At 41.6% G+C, this 19,207-nt stretch overlaps 1 protein-coding gene across 3 annotated transcripts in view; it reads right to left on the minus strand.

Moving 5' to 3' along the window:
* Positions 1 to 19,207, minus strand: part of fhod3a (formin homology 2 domain containing 3a) — a 70,804-nt gene that overhangs the window by 31,256 nt on the left and 20,341 nt on the right. For all 3 annotated transcript variants that reach the window (XM_078176005.1, XM_078176004.1, XM_078176006.1), the window contains exon 4: positions 547 to 614. In XM_078176005.1, the coding sequence (XP_078032131.1) occupies positions 547 to 614 (68 nt within the window). The remainder of the gene's footprint in view (positions 1 to 546; positions 615 to 19,207) is intronic.

The following is a 19,207-nucleotide window of genomic DNA, read 5'->3' on the forward strand; positions in this document are numbered from 1 at the left end:
ATCACGAGGACATGTAATAGTTGTTTTTATTCATCTGTTACTCAAGTGTCACTGCATTTGCCATCAAGTACTGACATGACTTCACGCTGTGGTCACATGGTCAAATTTTTGTGGCCGTTAAAGTGTGTGCAAATTGTACTCATGATACCTACAATAGCACCTAAATGCTGCTATAATTTAAAGTTCTCACATTGCTGTTTTTTGCTGAACTCTATGTTATTATATTTGAGTCGTCTTGTGTGCGTGTGTGTGTGTGTTCCAGAAACTGACTCCTCTCATCTTAAAATAAAGATTCACTCAAACACAAATGCAAACACCCACCAACACACACACACACACACACACACACACACACACACACACACACTCAGACCTACACACGCCCACACAGATACACACAGGGAGAGAAATGCCACGTTGATGGAGATCCCTGTCATCATGGAGGCGCATGGTGGCCACAATAACCAACTGTATTCTGCAACAACAAACTGACAGTAATTGCATGTGAAATATGTGTGTGTGTGTGTGTGTGTGTGTATGTGTTACCTGAAAAATTTGCTTTAGAGAGAACAGAGCCCTTCTCAAGTCACGTCCGTTGGAGTTATACAGTCTTTCTGGAGAGAGACAGAGAGACAAAGAAGTGGTTATTTGTCTATAATTCAACAAACAGTACCAAGGCGTAGCAGAGTGACTCGTTTCAAAAAGCTCATACAAAATATGAGCAACAATTTTAGACAAATGTTTCCATCTGACTTGAATCCTTTTTTTTGACACACTCTGATTGCATTGTTCATTCCCCTGTGCACCTTTTAATCCCCATGTGTTTATATAGATCAATAAAACTTGGAAGGAAAATGAGTCTCAGCTGTGCAAAAGTTGCACAATAGTTTGATACGCAGAGGAACACCGGGGAGTCGATGGAACCAATCACACCGCTCGGCTCTGATCACCTGAGGCAGGCACTTCATCACACACTTTCGCCGTGTCCTCACTCCCAGAGCAACACGTGCGTGGGCTCTCTCTCTGTCACACACACACACACACAAACACATACGCATGTACACACACATCGCAGTGGTGATTAGAGCTGTATTGGAATGTTAATGAGCTGCTGGCTGGACTTTAGCAGTGAGGTATTCAGGTCACGACACGGAAAGCACTCAGAACCAACGACTAGGGGCTTGTATACACTGATATTTATCCTTATTATTTCTATCCCTGAACACAAAGAGATAATTAATGCACTTCTATCATATTACAGAGCTTTAAACTGCTGTAAATTGTGACTCTGAACTGTAATTGGTATTTTTTGGTATTACCTCCTATAGCAACATTACAGTAGTCCTGTATATGAATCTGGGGTTTAAGGCACTCAGTGTTGCATTTATACAGTGGTGAAGGAGGTATTCAGATCCTTTGTTTAAGTACAAGTACTAATACCACACTGTGAAAACACTTTGTTACAAGAGTCCTGCGTTGAAAATGTAACTTAAGTAAAAATAATATATAATCAGGAGCATTTACACAAGGTATTAAAAGTAAAATACCCATTGCAGAAAAATCTTAGAGGGGTCTACAGTCTGTGTTTGAAGGATATATCCAGGATGTCAAACTGACTCAGCAGCAACAACAGGTTAAAAAGACAAAGATAGTTAGAAGCTAAAACCCAACTATAGGCTACAGATCACAGTGTACAAGTGAACCACCACATCACTGCTGATCACCACACAAGACAATGAATATAAAGGGAAACTTTGCTGATATTGAACCAGCTGTGTGGCATCGCAGTGTGTGCAGATGAACGGTGTTCAGCTTCATTCCTGTGCCGCTGCCGGCGACCAGACCGGACGGGCAGGGATCTCCAGGGGAAGTCAAACAACGTTCATCTATGCACAATGTAATGACACACAGAGCTGCTTTTTTTTCACTATTTTTGTCATTAGCACACAGGTACAAACACATGCACAAACAGGACCTATTCATGCACAAAGTGGAGAGATGTCAGAGTGAAGGGGCTGCCAGGCGCCCTGAGCAGTTGGGGGGTTCGGTGCCTTGCTCAAGGGCACCTCGGCAGTGTCCAGGAGGTGAACTGGCACCTCTCCAGCCACCAGTCCACGCTCCATGTTTTGTCCGGATGGGGACTTAAACGGGCGACCCTCTGGTTCCCAACCCAAGTCCCTATGGACTGAGCTACTGCCGCACCTGAGTAAATGTACTTAGTTAGTTACATTTTTGGTAAAACTGTGTAATAAAGCTGTTCATTCCACTCCTATGGTAATTTTTGATGCTGTACTTTGTGCTGTTGTACTACAGTTTTTTATTTTGTCCTCCCCTTTATATACAAGTGTTTTTATTTGCATACTGTACTTCTACACAGTACTTGTATTTGCACGTACATACCGCTGATGATAAGAAGACAACAGAAATATTCTCCTAAGTGCTCTGCATTAAGCTCAAACTGTTGAGCAAGTCTGTTGAGTTGAGTGTTCATACTGTTCATTTGTGTGCATGAACAGTTTCATGTTCAAATGTGTGTCAGCAGGGGGTTTGGGAGTCTGCATGTGTAAATCCAGAGTTTGCGTGTTGATGACAAATCCTTCAGTCCATCAGGAGGGGGTTAAAAGCGTACGGAGGTAAGGGCCTGCTGTCTGGAGTGCAGTGGTAACCGCCGCTAAGCTAAAAAAGGCTAACCCAAGGCCGGGGTCAAAATCATTATCATTCCGCACACAGACGAAGAATTACAGGCCGGTCTGTCTCTCCATCTGCAGGACCCTGTCTGTGAGATCAGCGGCGGCACTCATGAAATACATCTGTGAAAGTCTACAGCAGAGATAATCGAATCATCTGAATCATTAGTGCCAAGAGGCAACTGGCAATGAGTGTCAGTGTGAGGAAAGAAGTGACTCCAAACCTAATAGAAAAGCAAAGAGTATGGTAGGAGGGGAAGAGAGGAAAGAACATTTATACATAAGCATAAAAGAGGCAGACTAAGACATGGGGATGGAAAGAAATTAAAGGACAAGACAGAGAAGGAGAGAAACGGGAAGGAAAAGGAAGGAAATAAAATGAAAACAGAGGAAAGGACAGGGATGACCACTGAGTACAGGCCAAGGTCTGAGTTGAGGAAAGGCAGCCAATCGCTTCTTGGTAATCGAGGCAGAGGAGACAAATGAGAGAGCTGAAATCGTGGAAGTCCCCTTCCAAAAATAAATAAACGACATATATGTCTCTGCCATGTCTTTGGAGTAAAATGTTGATTTTTAACCTTTTCTGAGTCCAGCTGACTGAAGAGATGTTTAGTTTACAGTGAGAGCCTGGCAGCTGGAGGGGAACAACAACCACAGTGTTCAAGTGTTTGTGTCAAACCCGACTGACTTCACATTTACTCTGTTGGGTATTTCTCATTCTGTCTGTCTGACAGAGAGATGATTTTGGCATAATCACTACCTGTGGCACAGAAAAGGGCCTGATCCTGTTTAGGTTACACACTTCCTCTTAAAAAATCCATCACCCCAATAATGATTTATCACACTTGTTCGGTTTAATGTTCTCTTTCTTAGAAGCAGGGGAACACAGATAGGTGGCAGGTGCAACAACCTCATTGGACAATTCACAACAGACTGTGACTCAGCTCTTAACTCTTGGTCTGATTTCCTCGTTCTTGTTACTCTAGGTTTTCCTGGAAATCAAGTGGCCACTTAATGATACGGGCAACGCTCTGTCTAACCCTTGAGGGTCGACAGTTGATCCAGTCGGTCATGTGTAATGCTCATGGTCTTCATCAGGCCGTGAGTGGGGCTGTCAGGGTAACCTTTACCAAAAGTGTCTGCTGTCCATCAGGAGCATGTCAGCAGCAGCGATAAGCCTTGAACTTGGCCTCATTCTGGTGTACTGCTGGTGGTGCAGTCAGGTGTGACAAGGTGGGCATTATAGTTAGCTACAGTTTGCAGGGAGAGCTACCAGCATTATACATAAACAAACACTGAATGAGCAGCCGCAATGCACCTGCCCGGGCTGACTGCAGACGCTCTGGACTAGACTTGGAATCGACTTCCGATTTTGCCGATCCACTTCGGTGTACGAGCTTAAACCAGTTTTATTTTATGCAAAGTAGCTACACTTGCATTTGTCATTAAGACACAGTCTGGCAAATTAAAACGTAGTCTACGTGGTCGAAGTCGGCAACCGTCACAGCACTTAATCCAACTTGTTGCAGCGTGTTTCAGAAGCCTCCCAGAAGCTAATAAAAATACACACCTTGTCTATTTTTGATGGCACTGCAATGTGTTGCACAGAGCAACACAAGTTTTCCTGCCAATAGGCACTACATGTGAAATATAGATATGAAATAACAATGAGAATTCATGTATTTTTCGTGACTACAACTGAAAATCTTTGATCCATGTCATCCATGACTAAACTTTTAACGTTAGTTTTTCTGTGGGCAACGGCATAACAAAGTAGGAAATTAGAACAATAAACACAATTAAAAAAACAAACAAAAACAACTTTTAACTACATAGTCTAATTATGACCACATCAACAAAATCTGCAATCTATAAAATTTTGCTGGCAAAATATTCTGCTCTTAAAACTGTCCCAGTGTGGTACGACGCTGTACGGAGGGCTGAACAAAACTGAGTTGCAGCCAGAATGTGGCGTAGCTGCACTTAATGAAATTGTCCCAACCATACGGTCTAGATGGTGGCAAAGATGTCAAAAAGGGGGATTTATTCAGCTTGTATTATCCCTAACTTCACTGGATCATTACATTGGGTATGGACTTAATCTGCAGATGCTGCGGCTCAAAATGAGACCAAACCTTCTTTGGATGTCAGTTTTTGAGCCATGACAAGGGTCAAAATTTGGCCTGCTGCAACAGACGGTGCGGCTTGTTGTTTTTAACCAAGCTGGAAAACAGGCAGTCCCCACCGAATGGTTAAGAGAAGTGAGCAGTCAGCTGTCAATAACTGTATAAATCATTTTAAATCACTGAAGCCATGAGAGGTCCTTGAGCATTCAGTCATAAATGTGCACACAAAATATTAGGCTGATTGGTAAAGTAGTATGTGAGATTAGCTGCGGGCAGACAGATACACACACGCAGCCACACGATCCCCTCCAGACTTACACCTGACGGAGATACTTTAATGTTCAGAGATACATTCTGATATTTTTTCCTGTTACGCAAAATATTATTATTATCCTAAATCCTACAGGGCCTACCTCTCTTCTTACATCTCTGCAACATACTCTTTATAGCTTAGGGAATGGACTGGTTTAGTGTCTGAAGTCTCTCATCCTTGTACCTTGTGCCTGCCTGGCAAACACACAATTTATTTGTCAATGTAATAGTTACATGGCTTCATTTGCATAGGACCCATTAAGGACCTGCTATGTGAACAAAGATGAGTGAGTGATTATTCTTGCTGGATACAGATGATATACAGTGTGTGATAAGCTGTCGGGACACATTGTTTGAGCCAGAGCTGAATTCTGCAACAGACAACAGATTTTTGCATAATCACACTGTTTTTAATGTGAGCATTAAACATCTTCATAAGTCATTCAGTATAGCAATGGATTCTGAAATATTTTGTGAAACAAGTGATAATATCTTCCACTTGTGAGTGAGGGAATTTTATTTGTTTTTGAAGGGAAAAAACCCACAAACCTTTCACAGATTTACTTCAACCAGATCTCTTTATTTCCTTGATACTCAAACACTGAGAGAATTCTTCACTTGTTTTCTTTTAGACAAACATTCATTAGTAAATTTCTTAAACTTATTAAGATTTTTTTTATAGTGCATAGTTGAACCAACAATCCCACGGTCATGCCAACATTGACGTTGTCATGGCGATACCCCGTGATCACCTGATAGCTGCTAACAAAGTCTTTTCAACATAATTACCCTTCTGCTCCAGAGCAAACAGAATCTGACACGCTAAATAATCAATGGGCCATTTTCCCATTGGCACAAAGGCCTCCAGCTGCCTCAACACTGCATGTCTGGAGTGATGGTGTCTTCAAGTTGGAAATAATTCAAACGAATGACTCTCACCTTCAACCTCTGAGCCAAACAGCTTGGCACAACAACACTGCTTCAGTGCCAGCAATTCTCTAAAGGGAGACTGAAATGACAGCAAAACACAAACTAGGATGATAACACATCTTAACAAGAAGCCATCAACTGGAGGAGGAGAGGAGTAGATGTGGGAATGAGTGAGGAGGAAGGAGAGGAAAATAGCAAAAGGATGGGTTTTAAAGGGAGGATTTGTCTGTCCACGTGTCTTTGCTGGTCATTCTCCTTTTTTCCTGGCCCTAGGTTTTATTATTGTCACAAGAAAAGCTGAAACACTCACTGGGATGTGTCATTGTGGTTTGTGCATGTGTGTAGAGAGAGTGTGTGTGTGTGCATATGTGTGTGTGTGTGTGATTGAGTGCACAAGCCCATGTGTAAGCCAGTGCCTGTGTTTGCTGAGTGCAGACAGACAGATGAAGGAAAGACAGAAAGGCACATTTCATTTATAGGTTCGCTTGGAGTTTTACTGTTTTGTTTTGGAGGACTCTCAGTTCTTGTCCACACTGTTTCACCATGACCTCACATGCACTGCAATATGTCAGCCTTAACGAGTCATGTAGTCCCATATTCCGTCTTAAAATTTTTAATTTTCTTAAAGCAAGGGGAGAAAAATCTGCCAGCAAGATGAGATTGTTATTTCCACTTGTTTCTGATGCTTACTTCTGTTTATAATTTATTCTTATAAAATTTCTTATTAAAATAAAACTCTTGGCTCCTTTAATATCGTTTAACAACACACAAAACCTATAAACTGTAAAACAAGTGTCTGTACTCCATAACTTAAGAGCCTCCCCCAGTATGCCGGGTTTCATCTATAATTAGAGCTTTATTAAAGAAGTGACATGAATACTGGAGTCCAGTTACTGTCAGAGCTTGGTTTGCACTCCCATTGGGTTTATCACATCCTTAACTCCACAAGTGAGGACCCAATAGATGTGACAAGACATTCTAATACTTAGGGTCAAAAAGCCTGTTACAACAACTTAATAAAGTATAAAGAATAGATTAAATACCACAAGCATTTGTTTCAGAATAAATGTATGTGCATTGGCACACGTGTGCATCTGTGCGTGGGAGTGTCCTCTGCAGTGAAACAGGGATTCCCCCAGTGTAGAGGCTGTCTGCTAAGTCGTTCAGGAGTGGTCAGATCCCTCCTTCCCCTCCTGCCATAATGAGATTAGTGCTGTGACCCTTCAGCTTTGACTAATCCCTCAACATTTACTGTACCATCTACACATCTCCAAACAGAAAAACACACAGGCCAACTAAGGCTACTCCAGACCTAATCCACAGCAATTACACTCAAAACCACACGTACTTTGTTGTACTGCTGCAACACATCAATGCAAAATCCCAGAGTCCCCAGTTCACATTCTGCTTAGTTGGCCTCGGCAAAGGGCAGCAGCAGTCTAGTACTACTATGCCTAATCCTCAGATTTAACAATAGGCAGCCAGCTCAGCAGATGTTTGTTAAAGTCTACCTGGTTACAGAAACAGTGGCGTGAAGGTGAGACTCTGCAGACTGACAAAACAAACCAAGAGAATCATAAGCAATTATTTGGAATTCAGCACATGAGCATCTCAGTTATCTATTAGCATTAAAAGTAGGTATTGGTACTCAATAGCTTTAAGGTATCGACAGAAATAAGCAAGGACCAAGTCATATCAAAACTTCTCCAGCCAAGTGACAGCTGCATTTGATCCTTTTAATACCCAGATTTAAACGTTGTTCAATTTAATGCAACGTGTGATTGGCCCATTACTGCAGCAACTAACACCTGTATAGTCTGTGGTGTGCAGTGGTGTGCAGTGTATAGTCTGTGGTGTGCAGTCCAGTGGCGAGCGTAGTGTATCAACCAGAGTTGGCTGTCTGAGTTTAGCGTGCCACAATGCCACCAAATCATTTGTAAGTATGGCTGTATTACATGCCTGCCGCATATGGTAAAATTAAATGCATAAAATGCGGAGGGATAATTTCAGGAAAAACTGGGAATAAGCGCAAGCGCCTCGCCAAGCATGTAAGAAACATCAGGGTGGACAGCTGCACCATGTTTGCAAGGCACCAGCATGGTATTCTCCGCAAGTGGACACGCCGCAACTGTTGATTACTTCAGGTAAAATAAATGGTTACTAAGCTACATTGCTGTTTTTTGTGTGTTTTAAACCTTAGCTTGGATCATATTGAAATGAAAATCTCTTTAGACAGGCTTTATTAGAGAGGTTTGTGTGCAAGGTTTTGGATTTCCCACTACCTTATTTAGCATTAGCGACTCTACTTTGACGTTAGTTGCCCCAGATGTGCAACTGTCAAAGCTAGCGATGGGCACTGCAAATTATCTTCAGCTACAAATGCTGTGGTGTGTGGGTTTGGTTTATGCTTCATACTTGTCCCTATACAAATAAACATTACATATATAAATGCTTAGTGCAATGGTTATGGTAACCAAGTCATAATTTCCAGAAAAAGACATTGCTGTTGAGTTTTTCAAATGTATTTTTTCTGCCCTTTGAGCACCACAAGCCGAGTTTCATCTAGTTCCGTTACATTGGAGAGAAGGTAGACATCTCGATATCTCCAACACTCTGCAACTGACCCCAAAACAATCTAGACTGGTACATACCATGACAGGTAAGAGCAAAAATATGTAGTATTGATTTTGATGTGAACTGTCCCTTTATGGGGTTTTATCAGTAATTTAGTGTGGTTGCTGCTTGCTTTACCAACCTCAGCCCTGTTAGCAAAATTTGGATTTTGTGGCTCAAAAACACTGACATGGCGCTCACGGTAAATCCAGAGCCATTTCTGAAGCTTGATGTAACAGATGCTACATTCATGATGTCCTTGTGTAAGCACGAGAGATCCATGATAACCATCTGCTTTATCTTTTTCCTGTGCCAGGCCTAATCCTTTTTCGAGCCATAGCTTTAATGTTGAGCGTACTTACTGCAAGATTGTAAAGATCTGATGAATAAAACATGTACAGCATTTAATATAAAAGTGCTGCAGAGTGACGTTACAAAGAGAATAGATGCAGGCAAAGAGGCAAACCCCGACATCACAGATAAAAAGGTGGAACTTCTTCATCCACAGTATATATGTAAACCTGAGCAGAGGGATTATTTCAGTGTAACACATTCTTTTGAGTCACAGGAAATTTACACATAAGCATTCACTGAGGTCAACCAAGGGTAATATTTTTTTAGAATGGTACAAATGTCTATGGGTCAGGCGAGAGAGGGGCGGGTCACAGCTGGTGGTGCTGCATTTAAGCCCAGTTATAACCGCTGACTCGTGTTTCTGTAGGATTTCACTGCAGCCCTCTAAAAAAGCCTCCACACGGCTGTCTGGGCCAATCAGTCAGTTGGCGTTCAGACGAGGTCTTCGGTGGGATCTATAATAAAGAAGTGAGAGGAGCATGAGGTGTAATGGCACGCTGGAGAGATTGCTTTAATCCCAGGAAGTCTTTCCCTCTCTGTGCTGGTACCACGCTAAATATAGGTGGGTTGGGTATCTAGCATACTGTAACAAGCCTAGATACTGGGTTCAATCGTTGCCCCGGTCATGCAGTGCACAGTGTGTGTGCTATCCTGTAGCCTTACATTCAGTCACGGAAAAACTGAGTCAACTAAATGATACAATTCCACTTATTGCCAATGCAGTTTCACCTGTGTCAGGATTTTCTTACGAACAACTTTCGTCTCCAGCTGACCATTGGAAACAAGATATTTCACACCACTGGCAGACTTGTTTTAAGACAACTCAATGCAACATCAAATGACGCCTTAAAGGGATAGTTCAGATTTATTTGAAGTGGCATTGTATGAGGTATTTATCCAGAGTCTATTACATATAGGATATGTTGGTCTGCACACCTCCAGTTTGGAGAAACAGGCAGAACATGGAAGCTCAGTGATGTACTTCTGTAGACTGCTGTCAGCCACTTAAAAGAAGTCCTATTAAAAAAAAACATTAGCAGTTTAAGTGTATGCTATATTGAGAGTATTTTTACTACTTTACCTCTCCTTCAGACAGCCTGTTTGGATGAGGAAGCTGTTTACAGCTTAAGTTCCCCATCTATGCTCTCGTGAAAGCTACCAGACTACATTGAGAAAAACACTAATTTTGGCTTGCAGAACACATGAGCTGCTGGTCTACCACTGCCTTAATCGGTTAGTTAGTTAGTGTTATTGTTCAACTTTGGTGAATCTGAACTTATCCTTTTAAATGCCAAATTTACACAATAATATAAACAAACTAACTGATCGAGGCAGCAGTGGTAGACCAGCAGCTCCTGCGTTCAGCAGTGTTAAATTGCTGTTTTTCCCAATGGAGTCTGGCTTTGAAGAGAACGATATAACAACTTCATTATCCCACTGGAAATCATTGTCTGACATTAAGGTAGAGCAGTGAAAATATTCTCAATATGGCAGACACATAAAGTGATATATATTTTTATTAAGGTGGGACTTTTTTGAATGGCTATATACATTTTGTTGCTGACCACTTCCACAGCAGTAGATTGCTCAGCTCCCATGTTAAACTCCAGCCTGCTTCTCCAAACTTGGGGCGTGCTGACTGACATCTACTGTTTGCAATATACTGTCTATGGATAAGGATCCCATACAACCTCACTTTGGAGCTATCCCTTTAATATTGGCCTTTTAATATTTCCCAGTACGGGTTTGCATTTTGTATCAGCACCCATGTGCAAAGGTACTGCTGGGTGGCATTTCCTTCTTGTGTGCACTTCCATTAATCTACAGTTAAAAAATAAATACTCCATCAATCTGTCAAAATCACATATTGTTTGGACAATAATGCATGATTTCAGTCTCATGTCAAGTGAAGTGAAAAGGAAAAGTTGGCAGGCAGCAAAGGCCAGACTGCTGTGGATAACTATTTTGCGACTGTCTATTTTCTGTCTGTTGGTCTTGGCCTACAGTGTGAGTACTGGAGGCTGCTGATGGTACAGATGACGATAGAGGCCCCATGAGCTCAGTGTGTGTGTGTTTGTGTGTGTACATGTGTGTTTGTGAAAAGAGAGCAAGGGAGAGTGAGACCTCCGAGGTTTCACTGCAGGATTCATGAGATTTAAAGAGGCAACGGACCTAGACAGAGCTTAGCACCGACACACACATACTGTACTCACACATGCATGTACGCTTGTCCTCTGGCAGATACAGAACAACAGCAGAGGCCTTAATGCTAACGTACTGAGAATAAAAACACTTGGGAGTACATGAAAACAAACTTTTATATGATTCCCATAAATCCACCCTGTGGAAACAAACGGCTGCTATATTTTAAAGTTAACACACTGGCATACACTGTAAATATACCCACGTACACACTATCACACATGCGCAGTTATGCATCTCCAGACTGACACCTTGACCCCTGATGAATGCCATCAGCTGTGAAAGTAGCTCAGCAGCAGATGTCTTCAGGAAGGAAACTTACTGCCACATCAACATGTAAAAATACACACACACACACACACACACACTCGCAAACAAAGTGTATCCAAACATACTCCAAGACCAGAACGTGCCCTGTGCCCTTCATATGCCCCTGGCACCTCTGAATTAGTCCACAAACACATACACACCGAAATAGTAACCACAACACAAACGCTGTGTTACACTGGTGATGACAGGCCTGAGCCCGACAGGCTGCTACAGGTTTTCTCCATATTCACACACAGACTTAATGGTTACTATACTGTACGCACAGGGACAGTGACAAGATATTGTATAATGTATGAATATTGAAGTGTGCAGTTCTCTCTTGTTAGTCTGTTTTCTTGTAACATTTCTAGACATCAATTCTATGCAGTGTAACTAGTGGAAGGCAGTCCAAAAATGTATATGTACTGGTAAATATTTTGACTATCCATAAATGCTGGATCCACCTGAAGTGGATTCCTGTTCCCAAAGCTGTCCAATCTTTAAAGGAAGAAAAGGAGCTTGCTCACATTTTTCTGTCATTAAAAAATTCTGTTCCATAAAGAGCGCTTCCCACAAACGGAGGTGGTGGCATATAATGTAATAGCATATCCTTATATTTTGCACATTTGCTTTCTTGTCAAGAGTTAAATGAAAAGATGATTAATAAAGGATAATAACAAGTTTTTAAAGAGGGACAGTGAGTTGACGGTTCTTATGTTGATGGGCAAATTATTCCAGTCAGAGGGAGCTTTGAATTCAAAAGAGCATCTGCCAATTTCTTTGTTAGTTTTGGGAACTTAGAAATAAGGTTGTTGAGTATGTTGAAGTGCATATGAGGAAATATATGGTGTCAGCTATTGTTTTGAATAAGAAGGAAAATTAAAGTGGATACATCTGAAAATGCACTGGAGCCAATGGTAGTGTCTTCGAGCACTGAGTGGTAACCAGAGGATTGATACTGCTCCCATGTGTACGGTACATGAAAAGCTACGTAGCCAGTTAGCTTAGCTTAGCATAAAGACCGGAAACAAAGGGAACTGGCTAGCCTGGCTCTCTCCAAAGGGAACTAAAACACTTAGCAGTCATTTCAAAGCTCACAAAAGAACATATAATTTCCTGCAGTCTCTGCTGAAAAACACAGCTGCCAAACTTTAGAATGATCAAAGTCTATATTGTCATATAACTTTTGCCTAACTGTTGCATGCGGCCGATAGAGCTGCTCTGGAACTGCATTTCATCTGCATTGTTTTAAAGTGTGACCTGATTTTCTGCAGCGAGCAGCCAGACACAAAAGCTGATTGTAGGAAATATTGTGGTTTTCAATCCCCCACACAAGTGTGCACGTGTGAAACAAGCGCCCAGTGTTTTCCCTCTCTCTCCCCTCACCCTTTGGCACTCTCTCTTTTCCTCTCTCACTTCTCACGCTTGCTGCTGATGTCATCGTTAATTGACTGGATCCACTGGACATGTGCAATGACAGTCCATGTCAGCAATAAGACTGAGAAAATAAATGTTACATGAGAAGATTAATACGACTCTCATGCCTTTATGGTAAATGTGAAGCCACAGTCAGCAGGAAACAGTCATCCAACTTTTGCCCAGCTGTTGCATTCAGCTTCATTATGTCATGTGTAGCTATATATGTTCTTAATTTCACAAGTACAGTGAGCACTGATGATGATGTAATACCATTTAACAATCATGATACACCAAATGATCATTAAAAGGTGGTTTAAGTGTCTAAACCGCTCTTTTTTGGCTTTAAAAATGTGCTCTGGCAGAGTTTTGACAGTCAGTCAGCCAAATAAATTGGCTGGATTGAGTATATAGAAAAAGGGAGCCTGACAAAGAAGCGAGTGGATTACAGACATAAAAGAAAGGAAGGACAGAGAGAGTGAGAAAGGCAAACACAGTAGAAACAGACGGAGAAACTAAAGTAAGACTAACAGCAGCCAAAGCGAGTAAATAGAGAGGATATTGGAGGATATGTGCTGCTTGCTGAGTGGATTAGCTGAGTGAAATCTTGCTCTGACTCATACCACACTTGCCTGTTATTATACTCCTCCCTTGCTTGTGTGTGTGTGTGTGTGTGTGTGTGTGGGGGGGGGGGGGGGGGGGGAGTTTATTTCTGTTTGTGACCCTAATACAGCAGACATGATGACATATGACAAAAGCTACTGTATAAGGGAGTTCTGGCATAGTTAAGTATATATTTGAACAGAGAAGAGACTGTATCAGGTCCACTTTTTAAGTGGTGAGAGCCCTTTAAAGGTCCAGTATATAGAATCTAAGGGGATATATTGGCAGAATATGCAAAATAATATAATAAGTATATTTTCTTTAGTGTATAATCACCTGAAAATCACAATCATTGTGTTTTTGTTACCTTCATATGAGCCATTTATGTCTACATAGAAAGAGAGTGGATCTTCATCCACATGTTGCCATGTTTCTACAGTAGCCCAGACAAACCAAACACTGGCTCTAGATGAGGTCATTTGCGTTTTGCATCGGCCACCATCCTTAGCAGCCCTTGTGCGATGAGCAGCATCAGAAAAACACTTGATTTCTCTAAAGTGAAACTGCTTTATTCAATGTTTTTACCAGTTGAAATCCCCGGATGCATTTGTTTTGGACGAAAAGAGACCTCTGTGGATAATTTGGTTCCCTGTAAAAAGCTCTGGAACATCTGGATCTAAAGTTATCAAAGAAAAAGGTGAGCACACACAGCAGGTGCTGGGCTAGCAGCCCATTACTGATGAGCCACGCAGCATCAGAGAAACACTGATTTGTAACAGCAAACTGCTTAATTCAATGTTTTTATCAGTTTAAATCATCAGAGCCATTTGTTTTGGACAGGAATTGACCTCTGTGGATAATTCAGCTTACAGTAAAAATCTCCTGAACAATGAACACTGAAGGAATCTTAACCGGGAGGAGTTTCAGCTGGTTGCAATCCTAAATGTTACACACTGGACCTTTAACTCAGTATGTGTGTATTTGTAAGATAGCACAAGATAAACTAAATTTAGACAAGATAAGGCACACTGTATAAAACTACAGAAAGCATTTGTTTATACTGGACTTATCCACAGCATGATTTGCACTGATTATGGTTTAGTAAGTATAAAAAAGTATATTAAAAATACTGGGGCAAGGAGCAAAATTAACTCCTCATCTGTTTTAGCCAAATTATTCTCTAAAATTAAACTGCCAATTCCCCAACTTTTCTGGTCTGGAGTCTGGAGCCCAAAAATAGGAGCACATTAAGAACCACAGTGTGTGTTAAACTAAGTTGAAAAGTTTTCTTTCTTTCTTCACTCTCCTCACCTGTAAGTTGGCGGACCACAGCGCTATGACATAACTCGTGGAGCTGCTGCTCTGTCTGGCAGGTGCATTTCCTCCTTGCTTTGTTTTTCCCTTGTGTTTCCTTCCCTAAATGATTTACCATTTCCCTGGAAATCATCCCTCTCCCCATCTCTCTCCACACATCCCCTAAACCCATCATCTCTAAAACCCAACGCTGCATGAGATGCCAAGCCTGCAGATTCTCCAGTGTGTGTTCTGGATGTTTAGCTTGTGGTAATTGTAATGTTTTATTGCATTATGTAATAGCTTCAAAATGATTAAAACAGACCAGCCAGAGGTTTGTGCAGGCACACTCAGCTGCATATATGAACAAGCCCAGACATAACACTCGGACGCACACACACGCACATATGTAGTGATATATTTCTTACTTTCTTCCAGTAAAAGCACTGAGGGTTGGGAAAGCAAACCTCAAACAGCAGCGTGTTTTGCCACCACACAACAGTTGGGCTGCTCCTGTTTGTCAGCATAACTAGAGCCCAGGGAAAACCCTGCCACATCCACAGCAGGCAAAACACTATAGCATTCAGACAGGATCCAGCGCATCACAGCAACTGATCACGGTGACAACAGGCACACAGCTGCAACATACAGCTGGATTACACAGTAAAACCATGAAATCCATAAATAATCACACTGTAGTTTAATAATATGGAAATGTGGAGCTTGACAGCTGAGTGTATGCAGTGCAAAATGCTCAGGTATTTTTATCTGCTTATGGCTTTCTGCATGGACTTTGTTTGATCAGAGTCCCCCTCTATAGCTGGATCTACTACTAAACTCTAGGAAAGCAAGAGGGAAGGTTACAGCTATAGACAACTTGAAAAGTGCTACTGCAGTGAGAATGGAGAACAGCTGCAGGATAGATGTGCTACAGGCTTTTCTACAGCAGCTACTGCTGTAAAGTTATTCCACCACTTCCACTGCTCTACACCTCCATCCCTAATGCCTCATCAGCCCATCTCTCCATCTCCCACAGCAGTAACTAAGGCATGACTCATGTGGGCGCAATGCTTTCAGTTGCTCCTCAGGGTCTCAGCTGCTGGTGAGGGTAGAGGGGAAACTATTTGAGTGATTTTCTCATTCCTTCTTTCTCCCTGCGAAACACAGATGAAAAGAGAGCAAGGTGTCCTGTATTTTGAATGCATTACCGCAGATGGCGAGATAGTGAAAACAAACTACGGACACATAAACACACATTTGCACGGATGATATCATGGCTATGCACAGATAAAACAGATTGAGTGACAGGTCTAAACTTGCCGAGGAGCATGCAAACAATTCATAAGCGGAGCAAAATATCCTTGTTGACTCACACACGTGCACACGGGGAGATCATAAGCCACAACTCCTTGAGCCAAAGCCACAGGTGTCTATGAGAACAAAGAGTCACGAACAGTATGTGAAGTGAAGCAGAGTAAATATAGATTTAGAGAGCAGAGCAGGCAGGCCAGGAAAAGAAAGGGAATGCAGGGGTTAAACAACAGAGGTGGGGGAGTGTTTGGATGAAACCAGTTAGGAGACATGGAGGAGAAATGGAGACAAAAGGACAATGTAGAGCAAGGAGGATGAAGGGGAAATGATGCCAAATTGGAAGTTGTTAGAGCATGCTGGATGAGTTTAGCACAGATATAAGAGTGCAGCGTGTCAGCAGAACCATATAAAATGTCCGGAGTTTTACAAATGCAGAGCCACAGATGTCCTATACCACTGCCCCCTCCCAGCTTACCCATCACCAAGCATTATCTCCTAGTCACACCATGCCATTACCAGGCCTTATCTCCCACAGCGGGGGGGACACCAGCACAGTAAATCACTGTTACAACCAGCTGTGGCCATCTCTGTCTGCAGCATCTCAAGGCCAGACTGCTGTCACTACCACTGCACCCCCATCTGTGCAGCAACACTGAATAGTTACTACTGCTTTTCCACTAGAGACCACCATGTCAGTAAACTCATATTTACAGACTTTGATTTGTGTAATTCCCACTAATGCCATAAAATCCTCCAAATATCTCTTTACAGTATAAATACAGTTGCCAGGGGGGCCTATTATGACTTTTTATCCAGTGAAAGCAGGATTTAAACATACAGCTGAACCTAAGGCATGAAAAGACAGACAGACACAACACAATTCGACTCAGTTTTCGACAAGCTGCTAATTTGTTATGCAACAGCACAACAAGAGAAAATCAAAGCAAGTCAACCTTCACTCACCTCAACCTCTGCCCACCCCCCCCCCCTTTTACAGTACTGCAGGGGGTGATTAGAGACGGATAATTGGGACGCAGAAATCCAGCTGTAAAGACGCCAATTTTTTCTTTGAAAAAAGGGCTAAATTCCAGAGGTAAGTGCCAAGGGATTGAACAGGTTCCAAAACACATGCGAGGTCTTTTGTTCTGCACTCTGGATCTTTTGTTTCACCTGCTGTACAACTCATTACAGGGAGCTTTACCTGTCAGATGGCATACCCTCTCTATATTTGATAACTTAAACTGTATTTAATTGCTACATATCCTTTCACCTCAGGAGAGGCTGGGAAATGAGGCCACATGGGAAACAAAAGCTTTGGGACCCTGAAAACATTCTGTTAAGTACTGTGCAGCTTAACAGTGAAATAATGAGAAAATTACAGCTTGTGCTCAGTCAGTGCAGCTTTATGTAATTCTATCATTAATATTTAATGTTGTTTGTTTTTAACTTTGGCCTTTATTCATGTCTCTTTACATGAGTGTCTTGTGCTTAGTTCTTGTACATTATGTTTGGGGTAGATAAACAGAGCAATAGCTTATGAGGATCCGAAACAACAAACCAACAAACATAGCTACATTTAATTCTTAAAGTGGCTACAATCAACATTTTTATATTAACAATAGTTCGTATGACTACTTGTATGTGCAACTGTTCATCTGACAGCTCTACGTAGCTTTGTGGCAACTCTTAGCTAACTGTTTTGGTTTTCCATCACACAACTTTTGGCTCACTTTCACCGCTTTAACAGCGTCTTGTTGGCCACAATTCTAAAAAGCTACGCTACGTTCTGTGCTACCTGCCCAGCACCAAACAACAGACAAATGCAGAGGAGCGTTTAGCTTCTAAAGAGCCAGATATTTCCCTCAGGAGGTGGTGGAGACCAAAAAAGAGCTAAAAGACAAGTGAATATTGACCTTAAATTCACCAGGGGTCTCATTTATAAAACAATGTGTAGGATTCATACTAAAAATGTACGTATGAACAAAGCCAAAAATGGTCTGCGCCAAAAAAAAAATTCCACAGTTTCTACAATAAGATTTCCACCTCACCATCTGTGTGCCAATTTCCCGTCTCCAACATGTTCATAAGCATGGGTCAAAGTTTCTTCCATTGATACTCGTAAGTGCTAATATCGTAGGCAACTGGACTTGCTTGCGTTTCTTGAAGACGTTTCGCCTCTCATCCAAGAAGCCTCTTCAGTTCATACGTACATTTAGAACTGAAGAAGCTTCTTGGATGAGAGGTGAAATGTCTTCAAGAAACGCAAGCAAGTCCAGTTGCCTACGATATTAGCACTTACGATTACCATGACCTGGATGACTGAGAATCTTCACCAACAAGTTTCCACTGATACTGTTTTTATACATAACAACTTTTACATGGGAAGTGGTGATTGCCTCTTTTAGGCCTTGTTTTGTGCGTGTGTTATGTTTATAAATGAGACCGCAGGTTGATGGAAAAATGCCCCTAAATAAATGTTGATGTGGCTCTTTATTTGTTTTAAGAGGCAACAGTTTGCTGTGTCGTCATCAGATTTTTTCAAAACTCTCAATCTTGTCTTGTCTTGTCAGTCTGTCTGGGACTAGTATTATCGTGGTCCCATTATGTTTTAGGTGACCCCTTCAACTTTCCTCTGGTGACAGACAGGAAAGTTGGTCATTTATACACAAATTACATTCAACTGCCATGAAATATACTGAGCATATATATGCTCAAAAGCTTAAACCTTTTCCATCTGGGACATTTTGCTCTCAGGTTAACTTTGCACATCAGCCATGTAAGAAAATAATTGTCAAATTGCCATCAAATATGCAAATCATGGTTAGGACAGGGCATTATATCAGTATATTTAGATGTGGTGATTAAATGATGTCTTTTCCTGGTTTTAAAGGCTGCATTGTAGTATTCAAATGCCTGATAGATTTTGGCGTCTCATATTGTGTGATTTACTGAGCACTGATGCCTTCAGGTGCCACTGATACTGCTAGCCGTCTTGTAGACCTAAAGTCTTGTAACATTAAATTCTTCCTTTGTGTAGTTTTAAGACGCAAT

This window comes from Epinephelus lanceolatus, chromosome 16, assembly GCF_041903045.1.
Source record: "Epinephelus lanceolatus isolate andai-2023 chromosome 16, ASM4190304v1, whole genome shotgun sequence".
NCBI lineage: Eukaryota > Metazoa > Chordata > Actinopteri > Perciformes > Serranidae > Epinephelus > Epinephelus lanceolatus.